Raw genomic sequence first — 12,381 nt, 5'->3', positions numbered from 1 at the left:
CATTCTGCCTCTTGGAGGCCTGGACCTCTCTTGTTTGAACTTATGCTCCTTCTGCCAGAGGGTGTCTATTGTGGGCACACTTCATCTCTGTACTTTAGCAACTCCCCTGAAGTTTTAGAGTGTTTATCTTGCACAGCTGAAAGCCTCCTCCTGTTTCTTGAGCTCTATGCTGGAATGCTGTGGAAGAGACCCAGGGCCTGTGGCCACACAGATTAGAGTTTTTTTGTAATAAGGTCCCTATATGGTTTGGTTAGAGACTTCAGCCCTGTCTCTGTCTGTCTCTGCTCCTTGTTTGGGAGGCTAGTGGGAGGAGAAGAGCTGAAGGGGCTATATAACCCCGGAGCTTTCAGATACAGAGTGCACCATCCCAGAGCAGCTATCCCCAGCCAAGCACTGTCAGGGTAAGTGGCACTGAACCAGTAGCGTGATTTACAGATTGCTGGGGGACTTCAGTTAAACAATGTCAAATGCAAGCTATTCAGGAGGATGTACTGCTGTGCTGTAGCTTGCTTAAGCAAACTTACTTATTAGAATGTAATTGATAAAATGCTTGTAATATCTTTACTGAGTTGTCTTGATTTTATAACGTTTCTGAAAGGGAAAGAAAAGTTCTGCCTGATGATTTTGCTGATTCCACCAGCACTTCAGCAATTGTATACAGACACAGTCTGTGTAATGCCACAGATGGAATTATAGCTGTATTCGTGTTTAAATGAACCCGTGTGACCTCGGGGTGTTAGTCTGAGACAGAACTGAGTTCCTGAAGGGGTATGTAGTGGTGTTTCTCAACAGGATTGGTTCAGTGCTGTTAACTCTGTAAGGTGACGTGAGTGTTTTGGGGAATGTGTCTGTGAGAAGAGCTGGAAGTGTGTGAATTAGCGGTGTCTAATGGGGTACAATGATGATGTGTGTGTATTCATCCTTGCCTCCATTTATTTGAAACTACTGTTCTGTAAAATGCCAAACATTTCATTAAGGAACAGGCTGCACGCAGTATTTTCTTGTGGGGCTGGAGTTCTCTTAGTAGTTTATTTTGAAGATTGGTAAGGTGCTTGGTTATCTTTAGATGTAAAGCAGGTAGAAGAAAGAGGCTAAGTACCATATTAATTACTTGGGAGAAAATTTTCCATTCTTCCACAGTACTGAGTGGCATTTGCTGTTGTAAGATGTTGCTACTGTATGCCATGGCAGTCCTGAGCTGTAACTCACTGGCTGGCAGCAGAGCACCCTTGTCTGAAATCATTTAACTTTGATTTTTCAACTTTTTGTGCTTTATTACTAAATATGGTTTTCATTTAGAGTCCACTAAGCTCAGAAATGTAGCCTTTCCTGCCCCCTTCTTTCCCCTCCCCCAAGTGATTTTTGGCATTTAGCTGCATTGGTTTGAGCAACCCCCCTGACCTCGAACTCTGTTCCAAAAACAGACGCCTGAAAAGCCTATTTCCTAATTAGGAAATGGTTTGTCCAAACCAGCCCGTTCATTCATGTTAGATAACAATTGTACCCCATTCAGTAAATGTTTGAATATAAAGAGCCTGTTTTCCCAGGAGCTTAATAACAATTGCAACCTACTTTCCTTTCCCAATAATAAAGAAAAAATATCTGGACTACATCAAGTTAGGATTTCCCTGTCCTTGTCTTCTCCTGGAAGCTATGCCCACACAGCCTGCAGGAGTGGGGCTGCAGCTGTCTCTTGTGGCTCCCTGGCTGGGGAGAGACACAGGAATTCAAATGAAGGATTCTGGAGAATGGTCCATGCTTGTTCCGTCCATTGTAGAGCCTAAACAGATTGGGGGCTTCCTTGCTCGTTGGCCATGGCTTTTGCTGAGCCCGTTGCCACTCTGTTCTGCACTCCTGTGGCAGAAGTTTTTGGAGGCTGCATGTGGAGCCAGCTGGTCTGTGGATGACAGCCATCTCCTTTAGCTGTTAACACATTACAGTTTGTTGAACTCTGCATGGAAGCCCAGGCTCACAGCTAGCCAAGTGATTCCCTACCATGCTGTAAATTGTGAGCAAATAGTTCTTCTTGAGCCCTGGTATTCAGTGCTTGTTTCTCTATTTGACTTTAATACAAAGCCTTCAAAGCATTTTTATTATCCGTATTATCTTCCTGTTGCCAGGGGAGGAAAACAATTTCTTTTTACTGAGACAAGGAGCCAACATGAATTAGTCTGCTACTTTACAAATACAGTTTATTAGGTGCTTTGAAATGGTGTTAGAGCATACTCTATGGCCTGTTTTTAAATTACATACTGTCCCTGACTTCGTTGTAAAGTTGTTTTTTCTGAGTAACTAAGGGAGGGCTGGAATAGGCTTTTTTCTTTATTCTTATCCTCCCCCTTAATTGGGAGCATTTCTTCTCTTTTAAGAGGTTAAATGTAAACTTAATTGGCCATCTTCATCCAGTGGGTTAATATCTGCATCTGCAAAGCACCCTGGTATGTTCATAGCATTTAATGTGACTAGTTATTGGGAAGCCCAAGACTGAACGGGGAAGTCTGAAGTGCTCCTACCTTTGACAGCTTTCCACATATGTCAGGATTTTGCCAGGGTGATAGAAAAGTGGGGCAAGTTGTGCTGAATCCAGTGCAAAGGGATCTTTGTGTTTGCAGCTGTCAGTCTAGCATTCGCTTTTATCTTACACCCACCCGCAGCCGTGGATTTCTGTGACCAAATTTAGATGAACATTTGCTGCTCCCTGGTCTGTCTGCCCGTGCCACAGGACTGGAAGTTTCCCGTGTAATCCCCTAGATAATCTCTAGTGCATACAGCCCTCCAGCAGACGTGGTTGAAACCTCTTGTGATTTCAAAAGGCGGCATGTTCCCTCCTGTGGCCCCGCAGGCCTTGTGATTGCCCATCCGCTGCCGTACCTCCCTTTGCTGGGGCTGGTTGCTCTCATGTAGCCATCTCTGTCTTCAAAGGTGGCTCTGCTACCAGAGTATGGGGTTTGGTTTTGGTTGGTTGTATTATATTTTTTTTAAACCCTTTTCTGCTGTTTTCATAGGGCTGTTTTCTGTCTGGAGAGCCTGAGGACGTTGACGTAGAAGATGTGTGAGGAAGAGGACAGCACTGCCCTTGTTTGTGACAATGGGTCGGGACTCTGTAAAGCCGGCTTTGCTGGGGACGATGCTCCAAGAGCAGTGTTCCCTTCCATTGTGGGTCGTCCCAGGCACCAGGTGATGAACTGCTTTGCTTATTCCATACTGGGCTTGTAGAAGGCTTTGCTGCCCCATCCCCAGCAATCCGCCCCAGGACTGCCTTTTCCTGTCTCTGGGGCTAGCCCAGCCCTGGGTGATCAGTGTAACATGGTATTTACAGGCAGAATGAGTCCAACGTTGCACTCACCTGAGTCAAAGCAGGTGTCTTGCCTTGTGAAAATTTTGACTGCTCTGAAACCTGATGATAGGTGATGAGTGAAAAACTGGAGGAGGAGGAAGTTTTCAGTCAGTTTCCTAATAACCTTCCTGGCTTTATTAATTTAGCTGTATCACAAATAGGCACCTGTCTAGGGTTGAGTTTCTTTAGCTTCAAGATTTACAGTTGAGTATACGATGCATTCCGCTCAATTTTAATAATTTGCAAAATACATTTATTATCCAAGCTGTTAAATATGGAGAGTTTCTGAGCTAGGTCATCATTACCATGAACTAGAGCAGCTTGGCCAGGCTACAACAAACTAATCCACCTAATTGCCTCTGTGCCCGTCTGAGGCCCTGGTGAAGTGGGAAGAGGTAAAGTAGTTGTAAGATCCGGAACTTTATATACCCAGCAAATGCTTTTTAAGTTCTTCAGAGCTGGAGAAATGTCTGCCTGCCAGTATAGCAGCTGGGGCTGAAAGTCTAACTGGGGCCTCTGGGCATTACCATAATTAAAAAAACATATTCAAATGCCAGCTTCTGTAGATAGTGTAAATGATATTAATTGTTCAAAACCAAGCCATACAGTAACAGTGGAAACAAGTACAGATTTCTAGAACCTTTCTTTCCTGATCATGTATCACAGATAGTATTAGTCCCTTAAGAGAAGGGGCACCCTCTAAAAAATTGCAAATCCAGGTTGCCTGTTTTTGAGATGGAGAGTTAGAGATGCCAAGGTTTGGACTCTGTAATGACTAAGTTCTGGTAAGTGTATTATGCGCTCAAAGCATCCGACTTTATACTGTTTTTTCCTCAGTGTTTCTGACTTCAACACAGAGACTAGTGTGTAACCAGAGTAGTTTCCAGCTTCTGGAACATGGACCATTTCTACAGGATCCATGAAAATACCTTAAAAAAGAAGCATGTACCAGTAGGTTTAAATTGTCTGTCTCTAATGACAATATTATAGTGTTCAAAAAGACTAAAATTGTTGGAATTTAAGCCTTGGGAAATATAAGGTGTGTATTGCTCCATCCTGACCCTTAGATGGCACAGCATCACTTTCTGCTTTTACTCTGCTTCATTATAGCTTAGCAGACAGTTCATCCCTCGATAATAACAAACATTAAAACAACCCTATTTTTTCCACTTACTTAGCATTGTAACTGTATGGATTGTTATTACATTCATGTATGTAATGTATGTCGGGGGGTTAATGTATGTCACCCACAACGGCACCCACCGCCCCCCAGACTTGCCTGCCGGCCTAGGAAGGCCCACCCACCCCCCACCCAGCATGGCACCCACCACCCCCCGACTCATTTTTACAATTACATACATGTAATACATGTATGAAAATTACAGTTTCCATAAACCCTAGTGGAAACGTGAATTAAACTTTTAATTTTGGCAATTAAAGAGCAATAAGGAATTCTCCATTCATTTGTATTTGTAAAGTATTTTGCAACTAGTATAACTGGTGACTGGATTTATTTCACAGCTGATGTTCTGTCTACTTTGTGACACTTCTCTGTGAGATGCTAACTCCATTTGTGTTATTTTATAGGGTGTGATGGTTGGTATGGGTCAAAAAGACAGCTATGTAGGTGATGAGGCTCAAAGCAAGAGAGGAATCCTGACCCTGAAATACCCCATAGAGCACGGCATCATTACAAATTGGGATGACATGGAGAAGGTATTTCAGCTTTGAAAAGTTTATGTGTGTCACTAGTAAATGGAACTACTTGAACCAAATGTTTACAGAATGCACACTAAATTTATAGATTAAATCATCATGCTATCAAGTATGTTTTAATGAGAAGCTTGTTAACAGCACAGGCTACTGTGCATTTGAGGCTGAAGTATCACTAGGAGTATATAAAAATAGTTATTGGGAGCCCAGTCTGATCTATAAATCTTTGCTAATTACTGGGGGGTGGGGAAGGGAATAAAGGAAAGAAAAGGAATATCCTCAATTTGCTAGTAAGGAAATGGAATTTATGAAGGTATCTGTTTCTGCAAAATTGCAAAGCTTGTATGTAATTCTGATGTGAAGGGCACTGTTTACATACGTACTTTGTAATGCTTGAAAGATTAGCGATATTGTAGTGCAATGCATCCATTTCAGAGCCAATATCTGGATGAAAGGCTTCCAGAACCATGTTTGTAGTTATAGTCGGTATGTTTGATACAATCTCTAAGATGCTATCTCTGTTTAATGTTGTGCTGTGGAAATAGGGCTATTTGGAACAGTCAGCACATCACAACACGCTGCAAGTGTGTGCAATCACACAGGACTTACTGACTCTCATAGCATTGTAGTCTTACTTGGAGGCAAAACCTTTTAGATGCCTAACATATCAACCAGTCCCTAATCACCACCACTTGAAAGCAAGCTTAAAAAAAACTTCTTGGCCTTTAGAAAGTCTCTGGTGGTTTTACTTCTTACTGGTCTATTAACCTCTTCATGGCAGTCCACTTGGCCTCTGATTTTTATAGCTGGTAGGAGCGAGTTGAGTGGAGGTGATAAAGACAAGTTGACTTTCAGCCTCACAAACCATTTGCCTTTATCTCTTTTTATGAATTCCTGGGCTGGCCTTTACAAACCAAAAGACGAAATGCTTCAAGAGACCCGTTATCTATTGAACTCTACTATGCAGATCTGCATATATTCTAGAGTTGTTCTGGAACTGTTTCACTTTCAATGATTGTTGAAATAATAGTGTTGCTGGAACCACGTCTGTCCTGCTCTGTCTGTTCTGCCATAAGAATAACCTATTTATTTTCATTAACTTATGTGTCCTTCAGATAAGTGATATATTACCAGCAGTAAAACCTGAGAAGAGTGCTTTTCTTTCTATGGTTACTTTGGTAATCTCTACGAAGGCAGTAAGAACTGCATGAGGAACATTACTAGCCTATCACTAGGGCTGTAAGCAGAGTGCTGGCGCACAATACCTGTCTGGAAGTGATTGAGTTGCTGGCTGATGGTGTTTCTTTCCTTTGGCTTGCCCCTTTGCCTTCAGATCTGGCATCATTCTTTCTATAATGAGCTCCGTGTTGCACCTGAAGAACACCCAACTCTGCTGACTGAAGCACCACTGAATCCCAAAGCCAACCGAGAGAAGATGACCCAGGTAAGCTTACATTACAACTCTGTGAATTCAACAGGATGTGAACTTCCATCATTTCGGTTAGTCATGCTACTGGCAGTCTCTTGGTTATGGAAGATGGAAAGTGCATAGTGGCTGCCTGTCATAGTTGCATATTACTACATTTACTTTAGAGAAATCAGTGTAATGGCTGTGAGTACTGCAGTCTGTCCAAGCTTTGTGTCATCTTAATCTGTTTTTATGCCCAGGCCTATTACAAAATTATCTTTAATCTATGCACGTATCTGTATTCATACATTAAAGGTACAGGCCAGATACAGGGAGATGTCTTAGAGGACCAAAATATTTTTATTTAGATTTTGTATTTTCCTTCCTTGTTATTACCAACCATCAAGAAATATGAAAATCTTATCTTCTCCCTTTCCTTCAGTAAATAGCTTCAACTAGGCTAAAAGCCCTAGCGTTAAGGCAATTCTTTTAATTGCATTTCAGATCATGTTTGAGACTTTCAATGTGCCAGCTATGTACGTAGCTATTCAAGCCGTCCTGTCCCTCTATGCTTCTGGACGTACCACAGGTAGGCCTCTGGGGAACACGACACAGACGTTTGAAATAGTTAAGTGTGTTGATGTGCACCTGGGAATGCATCGTGTGTTATCTTCTCAAAGGGATTGTGCTTGACTCTGGGGATGGTGTCACCCACAACGTGCCAATTTATGAAGGCTATGCCCTGCCACATGCCATCATGCGCCTGGACCTGGCTGGCCGTGACCTGACAGACTACCTCATGAAAATCCTGACAGAACGTGGCTACTCCTTTGTGACCACTGGTAAGGACACATGGCTGACTGAGGAGGAAAATTGTTTAATGTGCAGTGTTTCTAGTGGCCTTAGGAGGACTAACATAGGTTCTGCAGTTGAAGGAAGGAATCCAACAGGAAGGTCCCCTGCAAGACTAGCAGAGGATTTATTTAAAAAATGGAGGGGTGTCGGAGGATGTTCCAACTTGTCAGCATGTCTAGATCTTTCTTGAATGCTGTTCTAAAGATTGAATTCTCTTGACAGCGGAGCGTGAAATTGTCCGTGACATCAAGGAGAAGCTGTGCTATGTGGCCCTGGACTTTGAAAATGAGATGGCCACTGCTGCCTCTTCCTCGTCTCTAGAAAAAAGCTATGAGCTTCCTGATGGTCAGGTGATCACTATTGGAAATGAACGCTTCCGCTGCCCGGAGACCCTCTTCCAGCCATCTTTCATTGGTAGGTTGAATGATTGTTCTGCCCTGGTAAACTGCACATAAACATCAAGTCCTTATTTTCTTTTGGTTGTGTCCTACTGCTAATTCACCCAGACCTGTACCCAAGTACCTCCTAGCACCCACATAATCTTTTAGAACAGCACTATTAATATGGTGGGGGGAACTTCACATCAAACAATAAGGAAAAATAAACCCTGCATGTTTATTCCTGGCTTCTGGCATTGGGCCTGTGCTATTTTGTATGTTATATGGTTGGCTACTATGAGAAGTGTGGCCACAAAGTCACTTTTCTAAATAGCGTGAGGATTGATCTCTTACGACAAGATGACCTGCCTAGTGGATGAGGGAAGGCCTGTGGATGTTGTCTACCTGGACCTTCATAAAGCCTTTGACACCATCTCCCACAGCATTCTCCTGGAGAAACTGGCTGCTCATGGTGTGAACGGGTGTGCTCTGGGCTGGGTAAAAAGCTGGTTGGACAGCCGAGCCCAGAGAGTGGTAGTAGATGGAGTTATATCCTCAGTGCCGGGTCCTGCCCATGGGTCACACCAGCCCCACACAGCGCTACAGGCTGGGGCAGAGCGGCTGGGAAGCTGCCTGGTGGGAAAGGACCTGGGGGTGCTGGTTGAAGGCCAGCTGAACATGGGCCAGCACCATGCCCCGGTGGCCAAGAAGGCCAAGAGCATCTGGATTGTGTCCAGGGAAGGGCAATGAAGCTGGTGAAGGGTCTGGAGCACAAGTCTGATGAGGAGCAGCTGAGGGAACGGGGGCTGTTTAGTCTGGAGAGGAGGGGGCTCAGGGGGGACCTTGTTGCTCTCTACAACTACCTGACAGGGGCTGTAGGCAGGTGGGGGTTGTTTTTTTTCTCCCAGATAACAAGTGACAGGACAAGAAGAAATGGCCTCAAGTTGTGCTAGAGGAGGTTTAGATTGGATATTAGGAAAAACTTTTTCACTGCAAGGGTGGTGAAGCATTGGAACAGGCTGCCCAGGGAGGTGCTGGAATCACCATCCCTGGAGGCGTTTAAAAAACGGGTAGATGTGGTGCTTAGGGACGTGGTTTAGTGCTGGACTTGGCAGTCCTGGGTGAACAGTTGGACTGGATGATCTCAAAGGTCTTTTCCAACCTGAATGATTCTATGACTGTAGTTTGAATATGCTTGCTGGGAGGTAATGGGGTGGGAGGGCAGGAAGCACTACTATTATTTTTCAAAAAGATTGATCCAAATCCGTGGTTCATCACGTTTGCAGAGCAGAGCCAAGACAAGGACTTGCTAATCAACAGCCATGAAGGCAGATTTGCAATGAGGTCACACAGAAATCCAGTGTTAGTTCTGCCAATCAGCAGAATTTCAGCTCAGATATAAAGTAGTTGCATACTTAGACGTATCAGGGCATATTTTGACCGTTCTGTCTCTGAGCTGGCTTAATTTAAAAAAAAAAAAAAAAAAAGAAGAAGAAGAAAAAGAAAAAAAAGAAAACAAATGATTCTAAGACCATATAAGGAATTCTTAAGACATTTGAGATTTGCCTGCAAAACCCCAGTGGAAACTTTACTATGCCACACGCCCAGCTTTCTTTTTAAGGAGTTGTGTGTGTAAGGGGAGAGAGGAGGGCTGTACACTAACAAGCTCCTAAGCAAAGAATTTAGGCAGTTGCAGAATGGCTTTCCAGATTTCCATGGCTCTGAAGACTGATGTCTCCCAAAGAGACACTGAAGTTCCCATTGTCAGTTTTGTTAACGGTTTTAAGTTGCTGTGCGGAGTTGCCTCAGTGTTCTTCTGTACCTTCTCCAGGCATGGAGTCCGCTGGCATTCATGAAACCACTTACAACAGCATCATGAAGTGCGACATAGACATCAGAAAGGATCTGTACGCTAACAACGTGTTGTCTGGAGGCACGACAATGTACCCGGGGATTGCAGACAGGATGCAGAAGGAAATAACTGCTCTGGCTCCCAGCACTATGAAGATCAAGGTATGGTGCAATCATTTGTAGACTGTTTGAGCTGGTATGTACAAAGTCCTCAGAAATCTAGTGAGACATGGCAACACTTTACAAAGTGCGTGCTTTGTACATATTTTGAGTCATGTTTGTGCCTTCTAGCAAATAATCACCACCGGGTACCTTTTTTGCTGGAAGAAGCAAGCCTTCTGTCCTCTCATTTCCTTGTGCATGGTGAATTCTGCAAACTGCCCTAACATGCCCAAAGAAGAATAGCATGGACCCAGCAGCACAGACTTTATTCTGGGGCTATATGTGAGCTTTTTCAGCCCTTTTTAGTTGATGAAGATGGGAGAGTAGAAATGCTGGTTTTGTCCTTGGCCTGTAAGTACAGGAAAAAGCGAGCCTCTGGCAAACCCATCTTCCTTCTGCGGCTTCAAATCTTCTGTTCCTTGCTTTACAAAATTTTTATCAGTTATACCAATAAGAGTGCTCCAAGCCCTCCTCAGCTGTCATTGTATGTTTCCAGAGCAATTGTATCACCTTTTCTCATATGCAGCCATGATGAATACACAGATGCACTACTCTTACTGGGCAGCCTGACTCAGGCAGAAAAATTGAGGATTTATACTCGGGCTTAAATTAATTACACTTTAACTTTACTGATTGCACCAGATTGGCTTACTATAATGCCAGGGATGACGCTAGCATGTGTAGTTACAGTGTTTTCATTAATACCAAGTATCACCGTGTTGTGGTTTAACCCCAACCAGCAACTAAGCTGCTCACACAGCCACTTGCTCGCTCTCCCCAGTGGGATGGGGGTGAGAATCAGAAGAGTAAAAGTGAGAAAACCTGTGTGTTGAGATAAGAGACAATTTAATAGGTAAATCAAAAGCCGTGCACCCAAGCAAAGCAAAACAAAGAATTCATTCACCACGTCCCATTGGCAGGTGGGTGTTCAGCCATCCCCAGGAGAGCCGGGCTCCATCACATGTAACGGGTTACTTGGGAAGACAAATGCCATCACTCTGAATGTTGCCCCCTTCTTCCCCCTAGTTTATATGCTGGGCATGGCGCCATATGGCACAGAATATCCCTTTGGTCAGCTGGGGGCAGCTGTCCCAGCTGTGTCCCCTCCCGACTTCTCGTGCACCCCCAGCCCCTCGCTGGTGGGGCGGGTGAGGAGCAGAAAGGGCCAGTAACGAAAACATCCCTGTGTTACCAATGTTGTTTTCAGCACAAATTCAGAACACAGCCCCATCTTAGCTACTATGAAAAAAAGTACCTCTATCCCAGCCAAAACCAGCATACGCTGCTTCAGTATTTTTGTATAATAAATGCATTTTATTCACAGCAGACAATTGTACTTAATGCTGCTCTTCCTTTTAACAGATCATTGCTCCTCCTGAACGTAAGTACTCTGTCTGGATTGGAGGCTCTATTCTTGCTTCCCTGTCTACTTTCCAGCAGATGTGGATCAGCAAACAGGAATATGATGAAGCTGGCCCATCCATTGTTCACCGCAAATGCTTTTAAATTGCTTTATCTTTGTATGTGTCCTTAGTGTATTACTGTGAATGTATTCAGGAAAATACATTCTTATAATTTCATTCCATAAATCCTTCATCGTAATTACTCTAATTAGTTGGGTACTGTGTATTTTTTGGAATAAATTTTAAATATGATCTGAAATTGCTGCTCCTATTTAAAACAAAAAACCAAAAAACCAAAACTAAACAAACCAAACCACAACCAAAAAACCAACCCACGCGTTTGTGGAGGTACCGTTACAGCGGGTTTGAAGCTCCATCTCGTGACACGAGTCTGTTACTACGCTACGCCGGGCTTCATAGAAAAAGCGGGAACCCTTTGCTCCGTGACACCAATGCTAGAAAATGCTCAGCTATCAGGCTGCACGTTTTCACAGTTGAGCCTCAGAAAACATTTTAGTCTGCGAACAGAACCAGCCTTGATTTTTCAAAAATTCTGGGCAGTACCAAAGGAGCATAGCATCTGTTCGGTATCAGGATGAGCATATGCACTCTCTCCTTTGCATCTGCTCTATCCAGAAATATTATCTATCCACATCGCTTCTTAATTCATAGCTGTCATGCTGGGAAAGGTAATCTCTTACTACGTGTGGCCTAGAGGTGTGTGATGTATACTACAACAGTTCAGTGTGTTTTCTTAAAAAAAAAAAAACCCTAAACCAAACCTGTTCCTTTGGGAGCATATCTAAACACTAGTGTTAGATTGAACACATGATTTCCTACCATATGCCCTCAAGATAAGTGCAGCCTATTATTTTTATGTTGTGATTATAAGGGTAATTAAGCTGGCTTAATACACTTTTTCTTCAGAACATTTTTTTGGGGGGGTGTAATGTAATCAAAGTAGATTAAATAATAAATAATTTAGATAATTTTCTCTTTCTGTGATTTTTCTGATTCCATTTATAGTCTTAAATATATCAAAACTAATACTCAACTAGAATAATACTGTCTTAGAAGTATATATAGGAATAAATAATTCATTGAAACAGACCTGGGAAAGGTCAGTTCTAAGGAACTTGTTGCCATGTGTATTCAGTACTGTGTAGGTTAAAGAATGCTATTTATTTTTGTTACCTATTTTTCTGTCTAAACTCAGTAATTTACCTCACTTGCCTGTTACTCATTATCTTTCAAACTACAAGCTCTTTGTAACAG

General features: G+C 43.0%; 1 protein-coding gene across 1 annotated transcript; it reads left to right on the top strand.

Moving 5' to 3' along the window:
- The first annotated feature begins 273 nt into the window (after window positions 1-273).
- Window positions 274-12,104, top strand: ACTA2 (actin alpha 2, smooth muscle). Its single transcript, XM_027788841.2, has 9 exons — window positions 274-401; window positions 3,006-3,177; window positions 4,925-5,053; window positions 6,384-6,494; window positions 6,963-7,047; window positions 7,139-7,300; window positions 7,536-7,727; window positions 9,522-9,703; window positions 11,066-12,104. Exons 2-9 carry the CDS (start codon window positions 3,049-3,051, stop codon window positions 11,207-11,209), a joined length of 1,134 nt encoding a protein of 377 aa, XP_027644642.1. The 5' UTR covers window positions 274-401; window positions 3,006-3,048; the 3' UTR covers window positions 11,210-12,104.
- Window positions 12,105-12,381: the final 277 nt, after the last annotated feature.

This window comes from Falco peregrinus, chromosome 1 (assembly GCF_023634155.1).
Source record: "Falco peregrinus isolate bFalPer1 chromosome 1, bFalPer1.pri, whole genome shotgun sequence".
Lineage (NCBI taxonomy): Eukaryota > Metazoa > Chordata > Aves > Falconiformes > Falconidae > Falco > Falco peregrinus.
This window is presented reverse-complemented; position numbering and strand designations above follow the sequence as displayed.